This window comes from Ambystoma mexicanum, chromosome 2q (genome assembly GCF_040938575.1).
Source record: "Ambystoma mexicanum isolate Mex_15411 chromosome 2q, UKY_AmexF1_1, whole genome shotgun sequence".
Lineage (NCBI taxonomy): Eukaryota > Metazoa > Chordata > Amphibia > Caudata > Ambystomatidae > Ambystoma > Ambystoma mexicanum.
In genome coordinates this window covers 1,296,720,176-1,296,745,261 of record NC_090924.1, presented here as the reverse complement: position 1 = coordinate 1,296,745,261, position 25,086 = coordinate 1,296,720,176, and the positions used below count along the sequence as shown (strand labels likewise).

Here is a 25,086-nt window from a genome sequence, read left to right as displayed (position 1 = left end):
GTGGCCATCACCTGCGCACGACGAGTGGGATAGATCCAGGCCCTCTCCTTTAAACCTCCATACCTGACATTCTACGAGACAAGGGTAGTGCTGAGGACTTCCATCTCAATGAGCCCTTGGTGTTTTACTTCCCGTCGCCTTTGTCGCCAGCTGAGAGGACTTTGCACTTTCTGGATGTGGCTAGAGCACTGAAGATCTACGTGGACCGCACGAAGTGTTTTCGGAAGACATCACAGCTGTTTGTGAACTTTGGACCTGTGAACCAAGGGAAGGCTCTCTCAAAGGCTTCCATTTCCAGATGGCTCTCTGGCTGCATCATGCATTGTGACCAGTTTGCAAACCGACCGCTGCCCAGCCATCCGAGAGCCCATTCGATCAGAGAGATCACTGCTACCATGGCGTTCCTATCTGGTGTGCCCCTGCTGGACATCTGCAGGCTGCTACGTGGAGGTCGACACACAGCTTCACAAGGGTTTACTGCATCCACCGGGATTCCAAGGAGGAGTCCAGAGTCGGCCAGCAGTGCTGCGCAAGCTGTTCGCTTGAAGGTGAGCCTGGTGAGGAGGTAAGAGATGCTTAATGTTGAGTTGATGTAATGCTTAATGTTGAGCCTTGCCACCGCCCGTGGTTGTGCATGTGGGTACTGCTATGTATTCTTGTATTCATTAGCATGTGAATCCATGCCAGACCCCATGCTGGAGAAGGAACAAGTTACTTACTTGTAACTGTTGTTCTCCAGCATGGGTCTGGCATGGATTTGCATGCAAACCCGCCCTCCAACCCCTCTGTGGCTCTTCTCTTCGTCCTGCTGCCACTTTAAGTGCTACCAAATCTGAACATGGCTGCCAGAGGAGGGGCATAGGTAGAGGGCAGTCATTGACTGGGGCAGTATGACCCAGAGACCAATGATTGGTTATTAGTAGACAGACAGTTCAGAAACAAAACTGAAACTGATTTTTTTTCTTTACCGAGGATTCCCAGCCTGACGATGGGGAATGAGCATGTGAATCCGTGCCAGACCCATGCTGGAGAACAACATTTACAGGTAAGTAACTTGTTCCTTCCCCCTGATCTTCGTGACCCAGGACTTCCTTATTTGGGCATGCACTTACCTGCGAAAGCAGCTTCTTTCGCAGGATACTGCAGGTCACATGTGTGGGTACCCAGGAAGTGGATTGGGACAGTCTGGTCCCAATCCACACTACTGATGCCAGATGTCTGGTGTGCACGAGAGCCACAGTGGTCTACGATTGGACCACTGCTGGCATGCATGAGTAGGGCAGATCTTCTCATTGGCCGGCCGGGTGCAAGCACTCACCGGACCTGTGGATATGAGGAAGGGAACCCAATGTTATGGCACACCTTGATGTTCATGACATTACTGTTGTCCCTGGCCACGCAGGGCCTGCAAGTGGGCACAGTCAAAGGTTATCTGGCCTCTTTGTCTGTATGTGGCTGTCGAAGCAAGGTTCTTTCTTTTCAGACCCAGGGGTGGAACAGTGTCTGACAGGGCTGGTAAAAATCCCTTCCCATGTCCAAACTCCCTTCATTGTCCCAGCTTGGGGATCTACATTTGGTCCTCTCCTTCATAATGGTGGTTCCTTGTTAACCCTTGGACTCAGTCGGTTAGGCTCCTGTCCTTGAATGTGTTCTTAGTGGCCAACACATTAGCCAGATGAATCAGTGAATTACAGGCATTGTTGTACAAACCAAAATTCCTACAGTATTGTTAGGGAAAACTTACCTTGAAAGTTGGGCCTAAATTCCTTCTGAAGGGTGTGTCCAATTACAATGTTTCTTAAAACATTCAATTGCCTGTGTATTGTCTGCCCCCACATCCTTCTAAGGAGGAGTAGAGTCTCCATAGATCAGACCCAAAGCTGGCATTGAGCATTTATTTTGTCAGGACTGCTTGTTTTCACAGAGATGACTGACTGTTGCATTTTAGTACTTGGGACTGTACTGTGCGGTGAATAAGCGAATACTACTGCGCTAGATTGTTTCTTTGTATAGCAGAATGCTCTGCGAAGGCACGGAAGGAGGTCCTGTCTTTTCTCTACGGGTAGATTGGCTGCTGCTTCCGCTTTGCAGTGGGGGTGCCCGTGCAAGTTGTTTGCCAGGCCGTCAGAAGGCTTATTGCGCAACTTTCAAAGCACTAGAGTTTGGATCTGGCTAGAGGTAGGGATAGTCACTTTGATAGACCGGTATTGTAGAGCTCATTGGTCTAGAGATTTCAACCCTCCTCCGCATTGTTACTTCTGTGGGAGAATACAATCCATTGAAGGAATGGTTACTTATAGATTCTTCTCCCACAGATTCCTCATCGCTTGCCATTCCTTCCCCACTTCTGAAAGCTTCTGTAGGTTGTGTGTGAGTGATAACTGGACGTGTGTGCAGTTTGCACTAATTAGTCCTTATATTGCCTGTCCTCTGTGTGGCCTATAAAGACATTTTAAACAATGGAAGATGAATCGAGTTGGTTAGTTTTTCTCCCAAATACAAATATGTTCTAGTTTTTCTGTGTTATGGGAACTGATACCCTGGGCTACTGAGCACAGAGAAAAATGGTGGTGAGCTGAGGTATAGGAGTGTTGTTCAAGTCTCGGTTGTAAAGGAACTTGGGGTGAACCTCCCTGCTTCACTTTCCATGGAAGCTCAGGTGAGTGCAGTCTGTCATGCCATTCACTTCAAGCTTTGGATTATATGGCAGGTTCTGCCCTACCTGCCTCGCCAGATTCACCCTCTAGTAGTTAAATTCTTACCTCTGGCTTGCTGGACTACGTAATTCGCTTTATCTCGCCCATGCAATGCCACTGTTGGGGTGGCCCTTGGTGCCCCTAGCCCTGCCTCTGCAACTCTTCTCCTTGCCTCTCTCCATTGATTACCAGTGGCCAAGCGGATTAAAGCCCTATGCTTAGTCCACCAGACCGTCTATAAATCCGGGCCTGGGTTCTTACAGGTGAAATTCTGTCCATACTTGCCTACAATGCTGCCTTTGTTCCTCGGCGGCCTGCTGCATATCTGTCCCTCGCTTTTAGCCCTCCCGCATCGGTGGGCGCTCCTTCTCCATTGCCACTGCACATCTGTGGAACTCTGCCCTTTTCCCCACAGACACTCCATAGCATCTGTCCTTCCGCTGTTCTCTCAAGTCTCTCCTCTTTCAGTTCTCCTTTAACAGTCTTCTAGTTATCACAGAGCCATGATGCTCCAGCCGGTGTAGGCTGCGCTTAAGAAATGCTTTAACATAATATAATATAGAAGGAAATGGCCAACAAAAAGGCAAAGTGAACTATGCTCTACATTTACGGAATGCATCTGTTTTCATTTTTTCATTGCCATCTCATCGTCAAACCAACAGTTAACCACAATATCAACTAACATTCAACAGATGTCGACCAGCGGTTTATAAAAGAATAAAATATACCATTATTCCAAAACACTTAGTTCAAGTTAATTAACTTACATTCTGGGCATACAGATACATTCTTAATCTGCAGAATCAATTACACATCATTCCCCACAACAGGCCCTCCCTTCGCCCATACCAGATCATCATGTTGCATTAGGTCTCACTGTTCATGGGTCAACCCGCTCAGGACGGCATCAGATTTGGTGAATCCAGCACAGTTTCTGGGTAGGAATCCCAAACTGATTATACTTCATCAGTGTCTGTGCATTCAGCCTTCTTCACTCTTATGTCCATTTCCACTGTTGCTCACTTGACCATTTCTTTGGCGCAATATTTCACTGATGGCAGGCCGACCTATTTCCATTTAATTGCAATCAGCCTTTTCACCAGCACCAGACCAAGCAGAATGAACTTCTTATACAATTTACTACCTTTCTTGATGGGACTCCAACCTAGCAAGCATACTTCTGTCATCCATCATGGCTCCCATCGTCAATCATAGCTCCCATCCTGTGAACCTCTCCAATACCCCCGGCACCCTTACCTACAGATCACGAACCATTTACAGAATATTTCTGCCAGGAAAGCAAAGACAGTAAAAGCATTGTGTAAATAACTCCAAACATTACATGAGCATACACTCCCCACCCTGCCAAAGTACAGTGATCCACTTGAAAAAAAATCCAGTACCTAAATGATATTTTATAGATCCTACTGATGTTTTATGGACTAAGTACTAAAGTATTATATGGTTCTCCCTGATGTGCAGGAAACTCCAACACATGGAAGACTTTAGAATATTGCATTGAAGGGCCACTGTTTTGGGATTTTGTTTTAGATTTGATTAGCACCGTTTCACAGATTAAAACATTGTATTTACTATGTTTGTGATTCACTTGTTTTCTCTCTTTAGATCTCGGTGTTTTACAGAGCCAGTCCCAGACATAAGTTGAAAATTGTAAAGGTATGCCTCTTTTTTAAATTTCTCTATTTGTAATGACTTTACCATCAAAAAGTTATCCATCACCCTTGCCACAGATCTTCAGGATGTTACACTTTGCTCTTAATGGGTTGGTTGATTGTCTTTTTATCACTACTGTCACTCACCTTTGTCTGTGGTGTATTATCTGTTGATTTAGTTCCGAGACACATTTTAATTTTTTATAATGGTATGTACTCCCCGTCCCCCTTCCTCCATACTGTATGGGCGTCCCTCGCTAGTGACGGCAACTGAACCTTTTTCACCAGAAAAACTGTCTTTCCCTTTTAAATCTAGTTGCGCACAGTGGTGCGGCCCTGGGAGCATGCGCACTTATGACTCCGCCAACCGGCGCCACACCCCAGTCCTCTTTTCCGCAGCGACTGGAGCGGATCTACCTCACGAACACAATGGTTGAGTTCTTTTTCCTTGGCCCGTAATTCCACACGTGTCAATTCTTCCCCAGGATAGCTGTCCCTAGAATTTTATTTTTATTTACCTTTTTAGATTGTGTTGTACACCGTCCTCCAGGCGTTTGATGCTCTTACACCCCGGTCTCTGAAGAACCGGCTGGCTAGGTGGGAGAGAGCTCTTCAACGGATCTCCTCCGGACTACATAAGAGTACTTAAGGAGAAAGACTTAGAAGGTAAGTATGTTGTTATCAAAAGCATTCCGGAAGAGAGACTCCTTCCCAGGGAAGCAACCTAGCGGGAGGGGCCTAGTAGGCTCTGTTACCGGCAAGGGTACCGAGGCTCAGATAGCTACCGGCCTTGCGGCCGATGAATCCACAGACACTACCTGTCCCCTTAGCTGATGGGCCACGTGACTCCAATACCGGGCTAGATCCTGAGGGGCTTTGCTCCAATACCCGGCTTAGGCCTGAGGGGCCACCTAAACGCAGTGATAAAAGCACTACCGGTACAATGTCCAAAGGCAAACAGCTTACTAGGTCTACACCTAAAGTGCAAGGCAGACCTGAGTCTACGTGATCAAGCAAACAGGCAGAAGGCAAAGTCAGTTCACCCACAAATCTGCGAGCCGCACGTGAGGTGGTACACAACAAAATGGCGGCACAGCCAATCAAAATGGCGGCACATTCAGAAGCGCAACTTTCCAGCGAACACCAAAGGCTGGACTTCACGCCCAGGGTGGAGTGGCCCCCATGTCCACATGCTAGGTCACATGGTGTACTTCCTACCCAACCACATTGGGGCAAGTGCGCTACTCCCCATTCCAGACGCAGCACAAGGAGAACTCAGCCGTATACACCCATCCAGATGGCCGTGTCGGTACAGGAGCGTGCCTCACCAGTGTGTGAAGTACGTTTTTTTTAAAAGTTCCTTACGCTCATGAAATCCCCACAAATGAGGAATATTCTCAAGGAAATCGTCCAGGACATGATCCTGCCAATGCTCCCTCAGCAGCTGGTTCCATTACAACCACCAGCACCGGTGCGATCACCAGCCCTGAGTACAGTGGTGGCATTGTCTCAACCCACAGATGCCCCGGCTCAGCCTGCTGCACATCCCAAACCCCACTTCCAGTGACCATCCCAAATGCACCACCAGCAGACTCCGGGGACCTGCAAGACACAGCAAACAACATGGACGCTGAGGAGGAAAAAGATACCTCCTCCTCCTCTGCAAGGGCTTTCCATGACAGGTTAGCCGGAGTGGCGGGGTACCTGGGGAATTCCTCAACCACTAACGGAGGAGCCGCAGGTGGTGGTCCTAGCAGAGGTGCTGACCAACCGCTCATCCACCAGGTAGGCTATACCACTACAAAAGGATGTGCAAGGGCCTGGCGAAGAAGGGCTGGAAAAAAAACCATTTCACGCAGCCAACCAACAAGCGGCTCAATGCAAAATACAGGCAGGTAGATAGCGACTCTCTCCTCCTGCCGGTGCACCCACAGCCATGCTCATCAGTCATTGCAGCAGCGTCAATGTACACCAGACTTCCACTTCAGCCCTTTTAGGCAAGTTCATCCTAGAGGCCTATCGAAAAGGTGTATTCCAAAGCCACTATCCACTTGAGGCAAGGCAATGCAGACTTCATAGTAGCAGCTGTAAATCAGAAATTATGGAGGGAGATAGCCGAATTCCTCCCAGACCTTCCTGTTCACCGACAAGCTTGTTTCAAGGCTGGGCTTGCAGAAGCCAAAATAGTGGCTCAAGACATAATGGAGTCATCCGTGGCTTATATCAATACAGCAGGCAGGGCCATCTGTGTTGCTGCAGTCATGAAGCAGCAATGCAAGAAGCTGAATGTGGATCATCCAGCTAACCAGTCGCTCGCCAACTGTACCCCTCAGGGTAACTATATGAACTTAACGAGCGTGTGAATGGTAAATATACAAAAAGTAGAATTCTGTTTCCAATATTGTATTCATACAAACACATATTCGTGATTGTAGTCAAAAGATGATTTATCAACTCAATAATCGATTCTTATCAAGTCAGACGTCAGCATTTTCTAGAATACACATAGGGCTCAAAGGCCAATGCATTTCGGAGTGTCAATACTCCTTCATCAGGGCGAAACCCGATTTGTAAGTGTAATTCACAACACTATGTACAATTCTGTAATTCACAAAGTCAAAAAATGTACAGTTTGCGTTAATGAGATAAATCCATAATCACATACCATAGATAGTCCGTGTAACACCAAATTGCCAAAAAGATAGGAAAAGAAGAAACAGAACATGTGATGAGTTGTAAAAATAGTATTGCCATTTTTATATAGATGGATATAAACGTGTTTTCGCTTTACCTTGGTAGTGTGTACTAAATGCGTAACTGCATGTAGACCAGACTCTGTTTAAATGGCACTGTAAGGAAATGAATAATACGCTAGTTGATGCTCAGCTGAATATGCACTTTGTTATTAGAGGGATACTGTTAGGCATAGAATGAGAATTCTCCCTAATTTCCCTTACCTATAGAGTCCCCCAGCAGCTTTGCTGGATTTGAAGGGTTTGTTTCCTTGTACCTGCGAAGAGTGAGACTCTCTTTCCCACTCTTAGGCATTTTTGCTATGTGTGTTCTAGGCTATTTTTGTGTTTAATGCCTATGGGATCTTTCTCAACCCCATAGGAACCATCTTTATTCACATGTTACACAGAACCCTCAGTGCAGTAACACAGGGATGTCGTAGCGACCCCCAAACATAGACTTCATACCCTGGCACTGACTACTGTCTCTCAGGGCATGTAAAGTCCCCATTGACTTTACTAGTCAAATCCTATGAACTAAACCAGTACAATCCATCTTACTATGGAGGTACTGGAAGGGGGTAATAGTTTTTTCCCTATGTTCATTTTCGAGAGGATACCGTACAGTCCCTCTCTCAAAAGTTTCTGGCTGGTGGCTGTGGTTACTACCATAAATATTTGACCGCGAATAGATCCCTATGGGATTTTCCCATTGTTCGAGGCTACCACATTTTCTGACAGCCTCTATCGTACCGCCGGTGTATTTTAATATTAACTTTACGCGGTAGGTTTTATTTGCCAGAACTTTAACCCTTTAAGTGACATGGGTATTTCTCCCCAGTGCCAGGGCCGTTTTTGGTGATTTTGGTATGTGGCCATTCAATGGCTTGTAACTTTTTTGTTACATGAGATATCTCGGCCAAATTTGGCTCCTTTTTTTCCCACATGTAGGCGGTCATAACGCCACCCAGGAATCCCAGGTTGCTGTAGGGGGGTGAGAAAATAAGGAAAAAGTGCGAAAATGTTGGGTTTTTTCAAAAAATGCCAATAAAATGATGTACAAAGAAGCCTGTGGTTTTTTCCTTGTAAGAGCTAGGAACAAATGGTTTGCTGTGCTGAGTTCCCCAATTTCGTGGCTTTCAGGAACAGGTTGAGTGGAAATGGAAAGAAATTATTTTGATGTGGTTATCAACCGTTTTGTGAGAGGTAGGCGGTTTTGGCCATTTTTGCCAATTGGACATGCATGGACGGAATGGAAGAAAAGGGCAGGAAAGCCAAATTGGAGGACAGAAAGGTATATATTTCTGAAAAGTAGACAAAATTCCAAGTTTAGGAAGGGGTGATTTGCATGGGTCAGGCAACAACTAGGTAGGGGAAACTGCCATCGAATGGGGGAAAAGCGGGAAAATGACTGAAAAAAAGGTATGTGTTGGACATGGCTGGCTTGGTATGGCAATGGCTTCTATGAATTTTGAGAAAAGCAATGCTCCGCTACATTCCCCCGACTCTTGCAGTTAGGAGAGCATACAATTTTTGTAGTGTTTTTACAAAACAAGCAATACCACAAGCCAAACACTGAGCCATGGTACACAGGAGTTTTACGCTCACGGCCTGACCAGACGCACTTAGCATGTGTAAATTGGTAAAACTAATGTGGTGAGGAACGGCAAGCATACATTTTTTGAAAGAGCACAGGTAGACCTTTTCAAGGGTAGGTGACTTGTGCAGGTTACAAAAGTGTCTGGTGGCTAAAGTAGCGACTAAATGTAGGTCACATTTGGGAAAAGAAAGGATTGTGAGACAAAGGGCACCAGCAAATGGGTCAAAACCACACAAACACAACACATGGCCTACCGTCCCGCGTTCCCACAGGTGTCCCGATGAAAACGGTACCCCACATGTGTGGGTGCACCTACCTGGCCGCCAAGGGGAAAGCCTAAAACACAAGTAAGCCCAAGTCTGTTTTCAGAGCGAAATCTCAGACATTCTGCCGACCGGCACAACGTACAGATATGGGCCTCGGGTGTCCAAGCCACCGACGAAAACAGGGAACCCCATGCATTTCCGAAAAGAGGACACCCGTGGGAATCCTCAGAGGTATGATTTGCGCACATCGCCCCAGAATTTATTACCCAGATAGCCCTGCAAAGTCCGAAATGTGGGGGAAAAAAACGCTTTTTCCGCACATTTCGCTCGACGCACCCATCGAAACACGCCCCCAACAACATATGCCCTACCGTCACGCATTCCCACAGGTGTCCTGATGAAAATGGTACCTCACGTGTGGGTGCACCTACCGGGGCTGCAAAAGGAAAAGGTCAACCCACTGGTCATCCCAAGCCTTTCGCTACTGCCCATTGTGTTCATGTGGGCAACCTACAGATTTGGCGCTAGGGCGTGGAAGCCAGCAAGGAAAACAGGGAACCCCATGCATTTTCCAAAAGAGGACACCCCTGGGAATCCACAGAGGTCTGCCTTGCGCAAATTGCCCCAGTTTTTATTAGCCACAATCCCCGACAAAGGGTTATATTTGGTGGGGAAAAAAAACACAATGTTCACTTTGTCTGGTGTTCTGGGTAATAAATTCTGGGCCGCTTCGCGCAAGTCAGACCTCTGCGCATTCCCACAGGTGTCCTCTTTTGGGAATTGCATGGGGTTCCCTGTTTTCTTTGCTGGCTTCGACACCCTAGGGCCAATTCTGTAGGTTGCCCACATGAACAAATTGTGCTGTGGCGAAAGGCTTGGGGTTACTAGCAGGTTACCCCTTTCCTTTTGTGCCCCCGGTAGGTGCACCCACACAAGTGAGGTACCATTTTCGTCGGGACACCTGTGGGAACGCGAGAAGGTATGACATCTGTTGGTGGCGACGTGTTTCGGTGAGTGCACACAGGGAAATGTATCTGAAATTGTCTGGAAATGCAGACAATTCTCAGATATTTCCCTCTGGCCACTCACCGAAACACACCGCCAACAACACGTGGCCTACCTTCCCGCATCGCCACACGTGTCCTAATGAGAGGCAGACCTCTTGTGTGCAGGTGTGGTACCTGAGTGACAATGGGTACATCTTTTGTATAGTAACTTCTCTGTAGTGCGCTTAGGAAACAGTAAAGTACTGGTAGTAAGCCATTTCACATGCACCTTTCCTCACACTTCCCATACATACCAGACACAATGCAGTTAGACACGCAAGGTGGGATTTAGCACAAGGAGAAACCTCCTTGTGTAGCACAAGAAGGTTTGTCCTTGTGAGCAGTGATGCCACGACAAGGCACCCACCGGATCACTGGCCATTCGTATCCCTTTCGTGTCTGCAGTCAGTTGGCATCCATTTCAGCAGTTGCACTTCTACCAAATCACTAGCACCAGAGCAAGTCTATCTACACATGAGCATATCTGCACACTTATACCACGTGGACATGTGTGTACAATGCAACTGTGTCTCTAGCAATATCTTAACTATCATTTGGCATCAATTTTATAGCAACTGTGTCTGCATGCAAACTTTATGTGCCTGCAATCACATGTGGACACTGATAGCAAGTGCATACTGGCTCACTTCGCTACCCTGCCCTACAGGCGCTATCTTCCACACCAGCTTTGAGTATGCCCATAGCAACTATGATATGATATGATATGGTATTTGTAACGCGCCTATACACAAGTGTTTCATGGGCAAACATTCTTATGTTCAACCGTACCCACACAAAACAGCCACCCTGCAACATGACAATCATTTCTGCAGTGCTGGAAAAGTCCATTCACAGAAATTGCATCTGCATGTTCTTTGTATCTTTACCTAATTCACACACCAATCATATCCAATTCATTCCTACAGAAGACGTGTCACTTACACCACACATAACATTACTCGCAGTAAAACAATAAACAAGGCAGGATCTTACGAGGTACGCAAGACACCGCTGCCATATAGTTGGTGTCCAAGTACCACTTTCATGACACTTAGACCTCAAGGGAGGGAGCCAAAGTGGCGTGTATTATTTTGAAAAGACACCCCTTGAGTGGAGGGAACCTGAATGGTGTTCTGGTCTTCCACAACGCACCGCTTGAGTAGAGGGAGCGGGACTGACCTTTCTTTGCTTGCCAAACCTTAGGTGGAAGGAGCCAGATTCGGGTTCCTGTCCAAAGTACGCCGGAAGCGGATGGGGCTTTCCAGACGTTTTTTTTATAAGGCAATCCCGAACAGGAGCAAGATGCACTAGCGTGCCTTGCCAGGACACCCCAAAGGGGAGTGACCCAGAGTGCTCCACCCTTCTTCTCCATGGCCCGCCTCAACTAGAGGCGGTGAAGTGGCATTCCTTTCCAAGATGCGCCTGCTTTAGAAGAAACAAGCATTGCGTTACTTTGCAAGGCACACCACGCGCAGGCGTAGCTAGACTGCCTTTTCCTTATGAGGCAGACCTGAAGTGAAAGGTACCGGGGGTGATGTCTCTTTCCCAGGCAGGCCTCAAGTGGAGGGGGCAGGACTAGCATTGCTTGCCTATGCACGCCAAAGGGGAGTAAAGCAGAGTGCTGTCCCCACCTACTCCAAGGCACACCTCAAGTGGAGGGAGCTAGAGTGGCATTTCTTTCCAAGATGCGCCTGCTTTGGAAGAAACAAGAATTGCGTTACTTTGCAAGGCACACCACGCGCAGAGGGAGCTAGACTGCCTTTTCCTTATGAGGCAGACCTGAAGTGAAAGGTACCAGGGGTGATGTCTCTTCCCCTGGCATGCCTCAAGTGGAGGGAGCAGGACTAGCATTGCTTGCCAAAGCACGTCAAAGGGGAAAGACCCGCATGGCACAACTCAAGTACAGGGACTCGTAATTATTACTATTTCGCAGGCACGCCTCCAATGGAAGGAGCATGATTAGCGTTCCTTTGCAAGTCACGCTTTGGGCTGAGGGATCTAGACTGATGTAAATTTTGTTGGCAGGCCTCAAGGGAAAGCTACGGCTGTGGTTGCCTTTCCAAGGCAGGCCTCAAGTGGAGGAAGCAGGACTAGCAATGCTCATGAATGCACGCTAAATCAAGTGAAGTGAGTTGACATCCTGTTGCTTTTTCATTGAAGGTACACCTCCAGGGCAGGGTGCAAGAGTGCCATTCCTTTACAAGACATGCACGATTTCAGTGGCTAAGGGTCCCTTTCAAGGAATGATGGGCATTTTCGGAAATCAGACGATCTCCCAATAATTTTACTTTGTATGATATAAAAGGAAACAAGGCTGAAAGCAGAGGGCAGGCTGGGAAGGGCATTGGGGACAGTACACCTGAGTATCCTTCCTCTTTCCTTGTTTTGTACACACCTTACATTTTCGGTACGGTTGTGCCTTCGTGGCAGTGGGAGGAACATAATCACCAAAGTGTTGCTCTTGCAATCTGGCCACATCTTCGACCTCTGGAAAGGAGGGAATTTGTACATGAACATTAGCCAGGGATTGAACAATTGCTAATTCAAAATCCAAAAAGGAGAGCTTGTTTTCTGGAGTAGCTGCACGGTACACCACATAAGCATTGTACATTGCCATATGCACAATGTGTGTGGCTAACTTTTTGAACCAGAAACGCGACTTGCGTTCAGCGTGGTATGACTCAAGCACTTGGTCATTTTTGTCTACTCCACCCATTTACTTGTTGTAATCCAGAATGCAATTGGGCTTCAACACTTGCTGAGTCTGCCTGCGCAGAGGGACAGCTGAAGTACTTTCATCACGAATAGTACTTAGCATGTACACATCCCTTTTGTCGCAGAATTTCACTAACAATTCATCCTGCCGCAATGCCATACATTGTCCCTTGGCCAACTTCTTGCACACAAGTTGTCTGGGGAAGCCTTTGCGGTTACTGCGGATTGTACCGCATGCCAGTGTGCCCACATTGAACAATTCCTTGAACAGTGGAATTCCAATGTAGAAATTGTCTACATACAAATGATGTCCCTTGTGGAGCCATGGTGTGAGAAGATCCCAAACAAGACTCTCATGCTGCTGGCATACCCAGTGGTACTTTCACACAACATGTACATTTTAATCCCATATCGTGATCTCTTGCTAGGAATGAATTGGCTGAATACTAGGCGACCTTTGAACAACACCAACGATTCATCAATGGATATGTTCTGGCTCGGAACATACACCTCTGCAAATCGGTGAGTGAAGTGGTCCAGAAATGGCTTCAGTTTGAACAGCCTATCAAAGTTTGGGTCCGTTCTGGGTAATGCTGCCGAGTTGTCATTGAAGTGCAACATACGGTGCAGTGCTTGAAAGCGATTTCTGCTCATTGTAGCTGAATAAAACGGGCAATAAAGTGGTGCTACAGTAGACCAGTATATCGCGACAGACGGCTTGTGTCCAATTCCCATGAGCAGAATGAGACCCCAAAACTGTCTCATTTCAACATAGTTTGTGGGTACCCATGCTTGTGCTCTGGAGTGGGGTTTCAGAGTGGGACCCCTAGACCTCATGAACTGTGCAGCGTATAAATTGGTTTGCTGAACCACATCTGCAATGAACCCATCATCAACAAAAAGGTTGAAAAAATCAATAGGCTGAAACCCTTCTGAACTCACTGTGCACCCTGATATACCAGTGAAAGGGGGCACAACAGGCTGAGCCATTGCTGGAGGCACCCAGAGCGACTCTTGAGTCATGTCAGGAACTGCCACATTGCATGGCCGTCTTGCACGTCCCCTCCCCCTTACAGGTCCCCTGCGTGTGTGAAGTGTGCGAAAAGGTGGACGCACTCTTCCTTCCTCTTTGTCATCAGATGATGACGATGATGAGTGGGAGGAGGGACTTTCGCTAATGGCCATCTCACTTCCCCAATCACTTCCCTCCTGCCCCTCAGAAGCACTATCTGTTTCAGAATGCATGACCACATCTGTGCCTTGCTCTGAGCCAGACTCCATAACTGCGGCTAATGCCTCCGCACCAGACATTGATCGCCGAGAAGCCATGAGTACCTTTGCTATGGAACCCTTCACTGCCCAAAGACCAGATGAAGACTGAAACAATAAGTGTGTGTGCTTCTGAAAGTATGGAACGTAGCACAGTAAGTGGTATTCAGTGCCACAAACCTACTCCACACAAGTACACCAAAAGGTCCATACTTTGCTCACAAACTGTAGCAGCCCTCTGCAATATGACGTACTCCCTGCACACTACAATAAACGGAGTAGTACTTTGCAAACACTCACGTGAAATGCTAAGGACCAGCTGACTGCTTTCCTACAAGTGGATAGACGGCCACAACACACCTGCATCTAAAAGAAAGAGAACAAAAAATCTATGGACAATGTACTATTCCGCTAAACTGTACAGAAATACACAAGCGTGGGGACGAGGATTTCAGCCACACTACCTATTCAGAAACAGCCAACATGCTTTGCACCATGCCCTCCTCCATGGGATGCTTGTGGATGGGAAATCGAGGTGAGAAGCAACCATGCAACGTATTAGTGATTGGGTGAGTTGAAAAGCCATAGGCAATGAAGAAGCAGAAAGGGAAGATAAATAAAGTACACGGCTGGCCCTTCCGGGCAACTGCTGGCACACTTTTGACAAAAACACCTGCTCATTCACATGGGGTGTCTATTGTAAGGGGAAAGCTCACAAGGACAAAATTAATGCAAGGCCAAGCAAATTGATGTAGGCTGAAGCAAGTGGTGATGGGTAGCTAAGAAATAAGTAGCACAAACATACTGAATGCTTTGACATGACATGAATGCAAACAATTGCTAGGAAGTGGAAGTCTCACTGCCAACATACTTCCATTTTTATTCACTTTTCACATCTTTAAGTGCATCCATCAGTCACTGAGCAAACCCCCCCCCCTAAAATAGCGTTTGGGCAAAATCCATTATGTTTCCAATGAACAGCTCCATGCCTGTTTTGGAAAGGTGCACCCCATCTCTGTGAAACATCACAGCACCTTTGATATTGCCATGGTGAATGGTCCGTATTCTGGTGTTGCCCACTGTCAGTCTAGTGAACTCACCATTCAGTTTCCACACCGAGCGGTTGATGGCCCTTCTATTCCCTTGAGTTCTCCAATCCATCCTGGGAATCATCTGGGACCAGGCCACCAGTGTTTGGAAACCTCTGTGCAATCCATTCAAGGTCTGCCATGAGCTGCTCCCGTACCCCCTTCCGTCCCACAGACGCAAAATCATTTCCTCCCAGGTGCACCACTATAAGGTCGGGGGGGGGGGTGCTTTCCTTTTGCTTGGGCAGCGATGATGGCTCCTCGGAGCTGGTGAAGGCGCATCCCCCCCACCCCAAACCAATGCACTGCAAGGCCATCCCTTCCAGACCCAGATGTAGGTGGCCCTCGGAAAAGTCGTGCAGCCCTTTGGATATAAGAGTGGCCGAAAATCCACACAACCCTCATCCTCACTTGGAAATGGAAACAGGAAAACCCCCATGATTATGGCTACACATACATTTTACCAAATTACACAACAATTGCGGCAATACATGACTCTTGTAACAATCCCAGACACACACTTCACCCATTCGGAACCCACCTCTCATTTGAGATAACAGTAGGTTGACACATAATTGCCACATTATTTTCAGGGGAGAGAGGTGAAGAAGATAGTATGTCACCTTGCGCCAATAACACAGTTGTGCTGGGGCAATTGTACTCAGTAAAGGTTGTCTGCTCCTGTGGCCCACCGCCTGCACTGCACGGTGGTAAGGTGACTTGCACATGCTACACCATTACACTTTGGCAGGGTGACTAGTCTGACAGAGGATATGACCTGTGCAGCAAGGGTACTTTGTAACCTCTCCGAATATAGTTACTCTGACAGAATGTGTGCCATTCATCACACATGCATGCAAATTTGGACACTTTGATTGTGAGAAATTGGGGCGCAGCTCCTGAAGTACTGGTGAACTTGGGGCCATTCGACTACCAAGGCAGAGAGGAAGCCAAGGTCACACACATCAACCACCACCACCCTACATCTCTGCCTGGCCAGCACTGCAGCTTTCCCCTCTAGGACGGGATGGGGACCCTGCCGGGGCACCCTGCACCCACTGCTGCTTTTGAGGGACAAAATATCCATCTGGGAGATGGACGCCCAAGGCCAATGACTTCACCCCCCACCCCTCCTGCCCCTCTAGCTAAGCTACCCTGCGTTACAGCTTTTCCCCCTGCAAAAGGATGGGAACCCTGGCGGGGCTCACTGGGACGACTGCTGGAAAAGGACCACAGAAATGGGGATTGTTGCAGTAATAGTGTTCTCTGTATCAAGTGTGCGTACCATGCTCAGAACAAAATGACCATCTGCATTACTACCGGCAACATTTTTGAAAAGGAGCTGCTACTTATGTCGGCCAATTTTTCCTTCTGCAAAGCAGCCACCTTCCTCAATGCAAGGCACTCCCATCACTGGCCCCCGAACCGCCCCACTACCCTTTCTCACCCATACCACTGACACTGCAGCCACAGTTTCTCCCACCACAGTAACCCTCCACCCGCACATTACCAAGTAATATATGTGGTACTTACATAAGTCATCAAAAGCTTTTCAGTAGCCGCAACTGCAACCGAAACATAACAGAATTACATTCAGTGCTTTGCCTACCAATAACACATCCAAACTGTCTGGCATATATCTGTACATTTTTCAGCTCCTTCCACCACATACATGAAACTTCTCAGTCATCTACCTCCACAGAAGGCTGGACTGCACAGTGATAGCAAACTGGCATAAGACCAATGGGTGTATGGCAACCTCCAGCACACACAAAAACATTGCACAGATGGCTAAGTGGCAAACTTCCCTCCCAGGGAAACAGCACTGTTCAGCTGCACTGGGGGGCGTTTTGTGCGCTACCCCGGCAAGTGTGTTCCTGGCCACCCCAATACCTCCCCAGAGCACCCACTTCCTTCACAACACCAACACTACAGGCCCTGTTCACCCCCATCCCAATAGCAATGTGCCCTCCACCCACTATAAAATGTTGGAATAACCAAAATTTCATACGTACATAACAAGGGAGAAGCTTGAACTACTCAAGACCTGTAAAGGGAAAAACAAAACATATATTATCTGTGTCAGCCCACCCAAATACCAGACCACCCATATTGGCCCCCCCTGTTGCATTGGCCAGTACGTTTTGGGCACCCCGGAGCCAGACTGGCACACCAATGTGCCCCTCTACGCCAAGGCAGGTATAGTAAACGAAAAACACAATTCAAAATGGCAGGCTGCCCTTTCGCGGGGGCGGAGGGGCCCCCTACACAGCTGTGGAATTTTCTAACGTGAAGGGAGGTGCACCTCTCCACCACCACCCCAATTGGAGGGGCGGCCCATCTCATGTAGCCCTCCCCAGGGGCAGATAAGGTGGGAGGCTGTCGTGCACTCCTCCCTGGGCTCAGGCGTCCGTTCCTATGAGCAGATATCTGGTCCCAGGGAGGGCTGCATGACATGGCACCCACTCCATTGTGTGCGGGGGGGGGGATTAACGCCCCATTCCATTAGAAACTTTCCCGACCCTTTGGGGTGCCCCACCGCCCCCCCTAAAAAGCGTTCCAACATTTTCACTTTTTTCCTTTGGTAACCCAACTCCCCTTTGTGCACAGGGGCACATTGGTGTGCCAATCTGGCACCGGGGTGCCCAAACCTTACTGCCCCATCTATTGGGGGTCCTGCCCCACCTTTTGTGGTGGCCCTCTCCCCCCCGAACCCCAACGGCTGGGGGACACAACTCATGCAGGCCTCCCTGGGCCTCCTCCAAACGGCTACGTGAGGTACACCCCACCTCCATTTGGGGTGAGGGGGAGAGGCTATCCCTCGGGACAACCCATTGACTTAGGTTTTGCCCACAGTTTTGCTCTAGGTATGAGATCAAACGCTGCTTTAAAGTCCATAAAAAGAGCATATAACGGAGGATTGCCCTTTGTTCTAGCCCTTGTATGAAGTGTATCTAGGACTATAAGGTTGTGTCTAGTCGAGTATCCACTTCTAAATCCAGATTGAAAACCACAGAGGAGACCCCTCTTATACACCCATGCTTGAAGTTCATCGAGCAAGATTGATGCAAATAGCTTGCCCGTACAGTCGAGCATGGACAGCAGCCTATAGCTGCTTGGGTCCAGCCTATTGCCTTTCTTAAATATAAGTATCAAGAAGGCAGTCTGCCATGACGGAGGAATTAAACCTTCGGCTAAAACCTTATCAAAAAGACTTGATTTAAAGATATGTTGCTTTTTTAAAGTTTATAAATTTATTTTTTTCACAAGGAACTATGTTACAATTGATCAGAAAGTAACCTGATGCAGTTAAAACTCCAAAAGGCTTGCTTCCACTGAAAACCCTTCACACCTTGTCATTCCCACCAGAAGGAGGATGTTGCATTGGAATGCTAATCAGGAGGGGAGGAGATTTTCTCTGCAGCCCGCAGAAAGGAACAATAGATTCCTTGGACTGAATAGTGAATGCTAATTTGGGTGTAACTGTCCACAAACTGCTGGCAGGAAACAAGACATGTCACCCTCTGAGTCAGCCCAGCTCTGGGGGCGGACCAGACTGAAATGTGGATTTCACATTGGAGCAAATGTATGTTTTATAAAAATGCTTATAACAAAGTGTACTGAACTGGCAAAAATATGAAACTTTGAGATTGTGGAAATGAAAAATTCACTCACAGTTTAAGACTAAGCTGGACTCCGTGCGATGTTCTGAGACTAAACCCCCGAAATTTATTCATATTGTAGATACTGTGTTTATGCTAGAAACATGAAAACTTACAGTAATATGCCCAGAGAGGATATGTATGCATGTATCAAATTTGGTGCAGAATTAATGTTGAGAAACCCTCCAAAAGCGTGAAAATGTTGTCATTTCTGAACCCAAGCTCGTAGAAACATGGGGCTTGAACAGAAATGTACCTTAAGCAATCTGTCATGTAATTATGTATTCTCAACAACTTGTGTATCTGGGAAATATGTTTTTGTGGAAAAATAGATTTTCTATGTAAAAGCAAAAGGGAGGGATTTCTTTTGGACCATAAACACAGCATCACTCTGACTCATTCTGACACGCTGATCCTTTCTCCAATCGGGGAATAGGAAATCCTCTACCCTATCGGATCCTTAGAGGGTTGGCCATTGTGGAATCAGCCTCCCCACCCACTTTGGAAATACATAAATAGGGACTGTGAGGACAGATGGGACACACACACACACTTCTCCGCTACTCAACTGATTTCTTGGCGCAGCACCCTGCAGGAAGGTTCCAGACTCCAGACCAGATCCAGACAATATCCAGACAGAGACTCTAGAACCAAACTCTAGAACCCTGAAGCAAAGGCCTAACCCAAAAACTGAACTCTTTGCAGCAGGCCTTCAGAATCTTTTGCAACCTGATTCTAACCCCTAAACTTCCAAGGGGCATCTCAAAATCCAACAGCCTGGCTGAGCTGTTTTGCTTCTAGCTAAGAACCCTGTGCTAGAACCAAGATCCAGACCCAGAAAGCAGCGTTGTATCCAGAACCCGTCAGATCCAGTTCAAGAGGCCACCCAGACCATAGTGCCGTACGGAGAGCAGAACCCAGAGTGCCTAAGACCTGTCCGGTGGCAAGAGTGAAACCAAACCCTTGACCAGATCTTTGACGAGGCCCACTCCATTCTAAAGCCTAGGAGTGAGTATCTAGTCTAGAACTGTGCATAGTCATCTCTTAGTTTAAAGCAATCTTATTCCAACCATTTCCACTTATCCAGAACTGCATTATAGAGTCCTGTGTCCATCCTGAATTCTTCTCATTATATTGTTTGTGATAATTGTAGCAATAATCATCTTCGCGCTGATATTTTCTGAAGAGGGACAATTGTTTTGACGGACAGAGATCAGAGCGGAGGCGCCCTGTTCTGGTGGCTGTCCGTTGAGTGTCTTGCTTCTTCATAGCTCCTTAGTCTAAGCCCATCCTTGTTGCTAAATCTTTAAAGCGCGATCTGTCATTGTTGAAATCTTGACTTTATTTCGGAAAAATCTACCTTCACAAAAACCTCTAACTTTTGAACCGCACGTCCTAGAACCGAAATGTAACTGCTAATTCGAAGCTAAGATCCTAAGCTTTCCAACGAACCTAAAACGACATTCCAATTCATTATAGTTTTTCCGTAATCTGGAAAATTGCCGTGAATTGCAATTTAGCTCCATTTCACCACTTGTCAAAATAGCTGTTTCTTGTTTCCAACTGCTGAAATTAGTTTTCAATCTGATAATCATTCATGAATCATTGCTAGTGTTGACTGAACCAATTCAAAGTACTCTCACTAATCCTGAATCTCCTTTTAGTGAATTAAAATCATTTAGCATATTTTCCCATTCATTGCTATCCCATTCAAAAGTATTTGTGCCTGTTTTAAAATCATACCTGTTTTCTCTAAGCTTGCTGGGGGAACTGGAATTGAACTACATTGTTGATTAATATTCCTGAAACCTGTGTGCCCTCATTTCCACCACTTCATATTGCATAGTGGGGGGAGTGAATAATAACAGGGGAAAGAGTGATCATATTGTCTTTTGATTGAAACCATATCATGTTATTTCTGTTGCATTTTCCCATCCTTGCATTTCCTTGAACCATAAAAGTATTCTCTGCTACCTTATTCTCCTATTCCTACTCCTAACTGATTAAAGAGATTGTTGATATTGTAATATTACCCATTGCTGATCATTGTTCATATTCATAAGTGTCCTATTCAGATATTGTTCTATTCATAAAAGTGTGATATACATATTGTTCAATTCTTCAAATAAACCTTTTAATTTGCAAAACAAACCTACTTCTTGACCGAGTGAGGTAGGGGAGATTCAAAGAGGTGTGTTATATAAGGGTTAATCATCCAGATTTAAAGAACTTTGATATAAAAACATATAAATAAGGGCTTCCATTGGGCATCCCATACTAGGCATTGACTTAGTTGGAGTGCTGGGTCGAAGTCAATTACAGCGGCAACGTTAACTACCACATTCCCCATTGGTTTGGGGTTATGAGCAGTATCTTCAACTTCAAGCGTAAGGGTCAGTGAATCATGATCACTCTACACACTTGAATTGACCTTCATGTCCCTTACAGAAAAGGCAATAACTGGACTTACAACAATATAATCAAGAGTGCTCTGGGAGTTACCATTTCTCCATGGATGCTTGCCTGGGTAATCACTCAATGTTCTCCCATTAACCACTTCCAAATCTGAAGTACGGAAGAAATTCAGCCAACACAATCCTTCTGGGTCAGTTACACAGTGGGTCATTGAGCTCTTAGCTTTTAGGTGCGGGTTAGAGGAAGTCCCCTTCTGGCCACATAGTTGGCAGTTGAAATCGCCCATAATTATAATTGCAGTGTTAACTGGAATTAATGACCATTGTGCCAACAGTTTGTGAATGGCCTCCTGCAAACGCTCTCTCCAACTGGCCCCCGGCCGATTGTATAGGCTGATCATTAGAATTCTCTCCAGCACACCACCCATACAGCCTTCCATTCCAACAGCAATCAGATTATCCTCACAATTGGTAGTTTCGCGACATGATTTAACAGTTTGCGACACACCAATAACCAAACCCCCGTATGGGCGACCTCATACGCCCTTTTTTGCCAGCAATTGATAGATCTGATACCCATCCAATATCATGGGCACAGTCCGCCAGATTTCCTGCAGATAAAACAGGTATGGTTAACAACATGCAAGAGGGCTCCATCGGGGGAAATTAGGTGTGTGAAGCCTCTGCAATTCCAAGAAACAATAGTATGCGCTCAAGGTTTTTGCACAACCACCGGGAGTGAATCTGCTAGCCATTTCAAGACATTCTGGATGTCAAACATCTGGACCTCTTTTCCTTGCGGGAGTTGTGGAATAGGCTGCGCCTTTTTATCATCGTTATCATTCTTGGGGCTATTAGGGTCCTCTTGTTCTGGATCAACATCTAGATCAATGTCTGCCCCCTTCAAACTTTCTTTATAGCCTCGCATTAACTGTGCGGTTACTAAAAATGTACAATGGATTGCAGATACATTTGGGTTGGGACAATTGAGGGGCTCAACATATTCAGTCATCAGATTTAAGTACTCTGAGCTGCGGCACTGAATGCAATCTAATAAGTAATTCAGATCTTGTTAACCATCTGCAAGCATTTTCTTTATACAAATTCTTAATTATGCAGATGCGGTTTCCAGATTGCTCAACAACAATTTCTTTTCTTGGATAGGCAGATCAGATGTTGTTTTCAGGGAAACCTTTCCGGAACCCCTATTCGGTGTGGATGAATTTGTATCGGGATCCTCATGAGGTTGCGAAGACAACACTTCAGGTTCAATACTTCTAAAGATATATTGTCTTGATCAGTTATGAGCCTGCTAATCAGGCAGCTAACTCCCTTAGACGTACTTTTCCTTGCAAGTGCTGCTCTTTTCTTGGACTTTTTACTCTGTTTTATTTCATTAGCAGTTTCAGAAAGTGGGGAAGCGACAGAACTTGTGCGCTTTTTCATAGCCTCGCTTTTTGCCAATCTGCGTTGCTTCCTAGAGTAGTATCCACAATATCTTGTTCTGACTCTGGAATTATGGCAGGCTCTTCCAATATTTGAATTGCTGCAGACAGGTCACCCTCAGCCACTTCCTTGGAGTGGTTAATTTGGTCGCCTGATACAGCCTTGTACCTTGTATTGTCCAGAATATGGCCACACATCTTTAGTAAGATTCTCATAGTGAACTGCAATGAGGCCATCGATGACTGCAGTTCTGCTATATTTGTGTTACATGGGAATGACTCTTCGCTGCCCTCCAATGGGTTTGTGGCCACAGCTCCGGTCATACCAATGGCTAGATTTGGAGAAGCCGACAATCTAACGGAAGAAGGGGACCCATGTGCATGTACTTCAGCGTAAGTTTCTTGATTACCCTGGGGGGCTCTGGAGTTTTCGTCAGTGCAGGCGTCATTTCCTTTTGCATTTTTAGGCAGAGATCAAGTAAGGAATTATTGTCTATATCCCCATAGGTAATCTCCTTTAGGGTATTACTACCCTCATGTCCCAATGGCTCAGTTTCCTCCAGCCCTGTTGAGTTTATAGTCGGCTGAGCATTTGTTGGGAAAAATGATGTTATAGTCCCTTTTTCCATTTGATCTTTCGCTTTGCCTTTCTGCTTTCGCAGATTGTATTTAGTCTGGACATTCTTCTGGTTAGTCAGCATGATTGCTCTTACTGGTCACAATACGGCTGTAAAAGAGCTCTTCCTTCGTACGTTGGTGTCCTTGTAACCTTGCAGCCTGCACAGACTGCAATGACTGTCAGTATTTCCACTTATTACATCCCAAACTATCTGCAGCACTGAACTTTTATATATGATTACCAGTCTTACGCCGTCAACTCATTTAATCCAGCACTCCGCACCTTAGAGTACTCCACATGTTATTTTTTTGCCAGGATCAAAGGAAACTTTCTCCACAGTCTGCTGGTCTCGTGGACATGCAGTTAACTAGTAGTTAAATAGTGGCAAGCAGCGCAACGCAACGTTACTCTCAATGTTACTCTTATTTCAAAAGAAGCTTATAACATCCTCTGCCTCAATAAAGCCCCTCCTCTCGCTCACTCCCCACCCCGCACCCTCAAGTGCACCCAGGCAACCCACCGCCAACTTAAGTCTGCCGGCAAGCTGATAATCAGGCAACCAGTGGGCAGGGGGCGGCAATCAGGCGGGCAGGGAAGTGGGCGGGCGGACAAACCCCAGGTATAATTTACAACGGGCTGAGAGCCCTTGGTCATTTGCCTTGTCTGCGCTTCTCTCACTGCTTCCCAAACGCCGGGCAGCACACGCAGTGAACTTCCCTACCTTGCACTCTCCTATCCTGGCCTGTCACGGCCAAGAGGCTCCGGTGTTGTGTCCCAACCAAGGGAGCTCAGCTGTTCCCAGCTTCGGTAGCAGTTCTTCAAACTGGGCTGGGCTGAGCCGCAATCCCTGTCGCAGCAAACGGACACAGGACACGGGATACCAAGCAGAAATACAGAGCGCGGAGCACAAAGCACGCCAGCTCACACGACGACCACATGCGACTATAGGAAAGAACCTACTGTCTGCCTGGAGACTGTCGAGTCCAGCCTCCGCGGCTCTGCGCACGGGGAGACTGGGCCCCTGTGATCCTAGGCCGCGCGGCCTGTGGCGCTGCTCCAGCTGGAGCGAAAGAAACCAGGCATGCACACAGGACATGGGTTGGCCCGGAACTGCCTCCCGTGCTCCGGGGCGGGGCTTTTATTAGAACGGGGGCGGATGCAACATTCCTCCTTTATTTCAAATGAGGTTAACAAATACACAACACATGTAATAGGAACTTCAAATTTAACCAAAGGTACACTGTTAATATACAGGGACCCTTCTTGCTCTCAGTCCACAGGGGGCCGACTACCATACATAGTCTCTGAGCCTGGCGGGCGGTCTCGTGGCAGTTCTCAAACCATACCACCCTCCTTTGGGGCTGACCCCCGCTGTCCCATTGGGTGGCTCACCTTCTCCGTCCGGCTCTCCCATGTCCGGCTCGCTCCCCTGCTCCCACGTCCTGTCACCCGCTGCTGCCACATCCTGGAGAGCGACAGGCTCTTCTTTGTGGTTGGACTGGGATGCTTCATCTTCCTGGTGGCTCTCGCCATCGGTCCATAGGTTGCGTTTCACCGCCTTGAACCACGACGCATTTCGCGTCACCTGGCGGGATCCTCTCATAACTGTCACCATGGTCCCATGCCTTCCACTGACGGTCCATGGGAGCTCTTCATATCGGGAGTCCAGTTTGGACCTTGTCGGGTTTCGCAGCATGACCACCTGGTCGCCCACATGGTGGTTCGACGGTTTTGCCCTTCTCTTCGCATTCATGTGTGCGTTGGCACTCGTCCTCCTTCTCTCAGTGCGCTCTGGGTCGACCTCATCCGGTGTCTTGGTGGGGTGGTGCAGGATCGATGACTTTATTACGGTGCCATACAT

General features: G+C 47.1%; 1 protein-coding gene across 6 annotated transcripts in view; it reads left to right on the top strand.

Moving 5' to 3' along the window:
- The window catches only part of ATP2C1 (ATPase secretory pathway Ca2+ transporting 1), a 1,883,161-nt gene that overhangs the window by 1,411,165 nt on the left and 446,910 nt on the right, over window positions 1–25,086 (top strand). For all 6 annotated transcript variants that reach the window (XM_069648728.1, XM_069648731.1, XM_069648729.1 and 3 more), the window contains one exon: window positions 4,323–4,373. In XM_069648728.1, coding sequence (XP_069504829.1) covers window positions 4,323–4,373 — 51 coding nt within the window. The remainder of the gene's footprint in view (window positions 1–4,322; window positions 4,374–25,086) is intronic.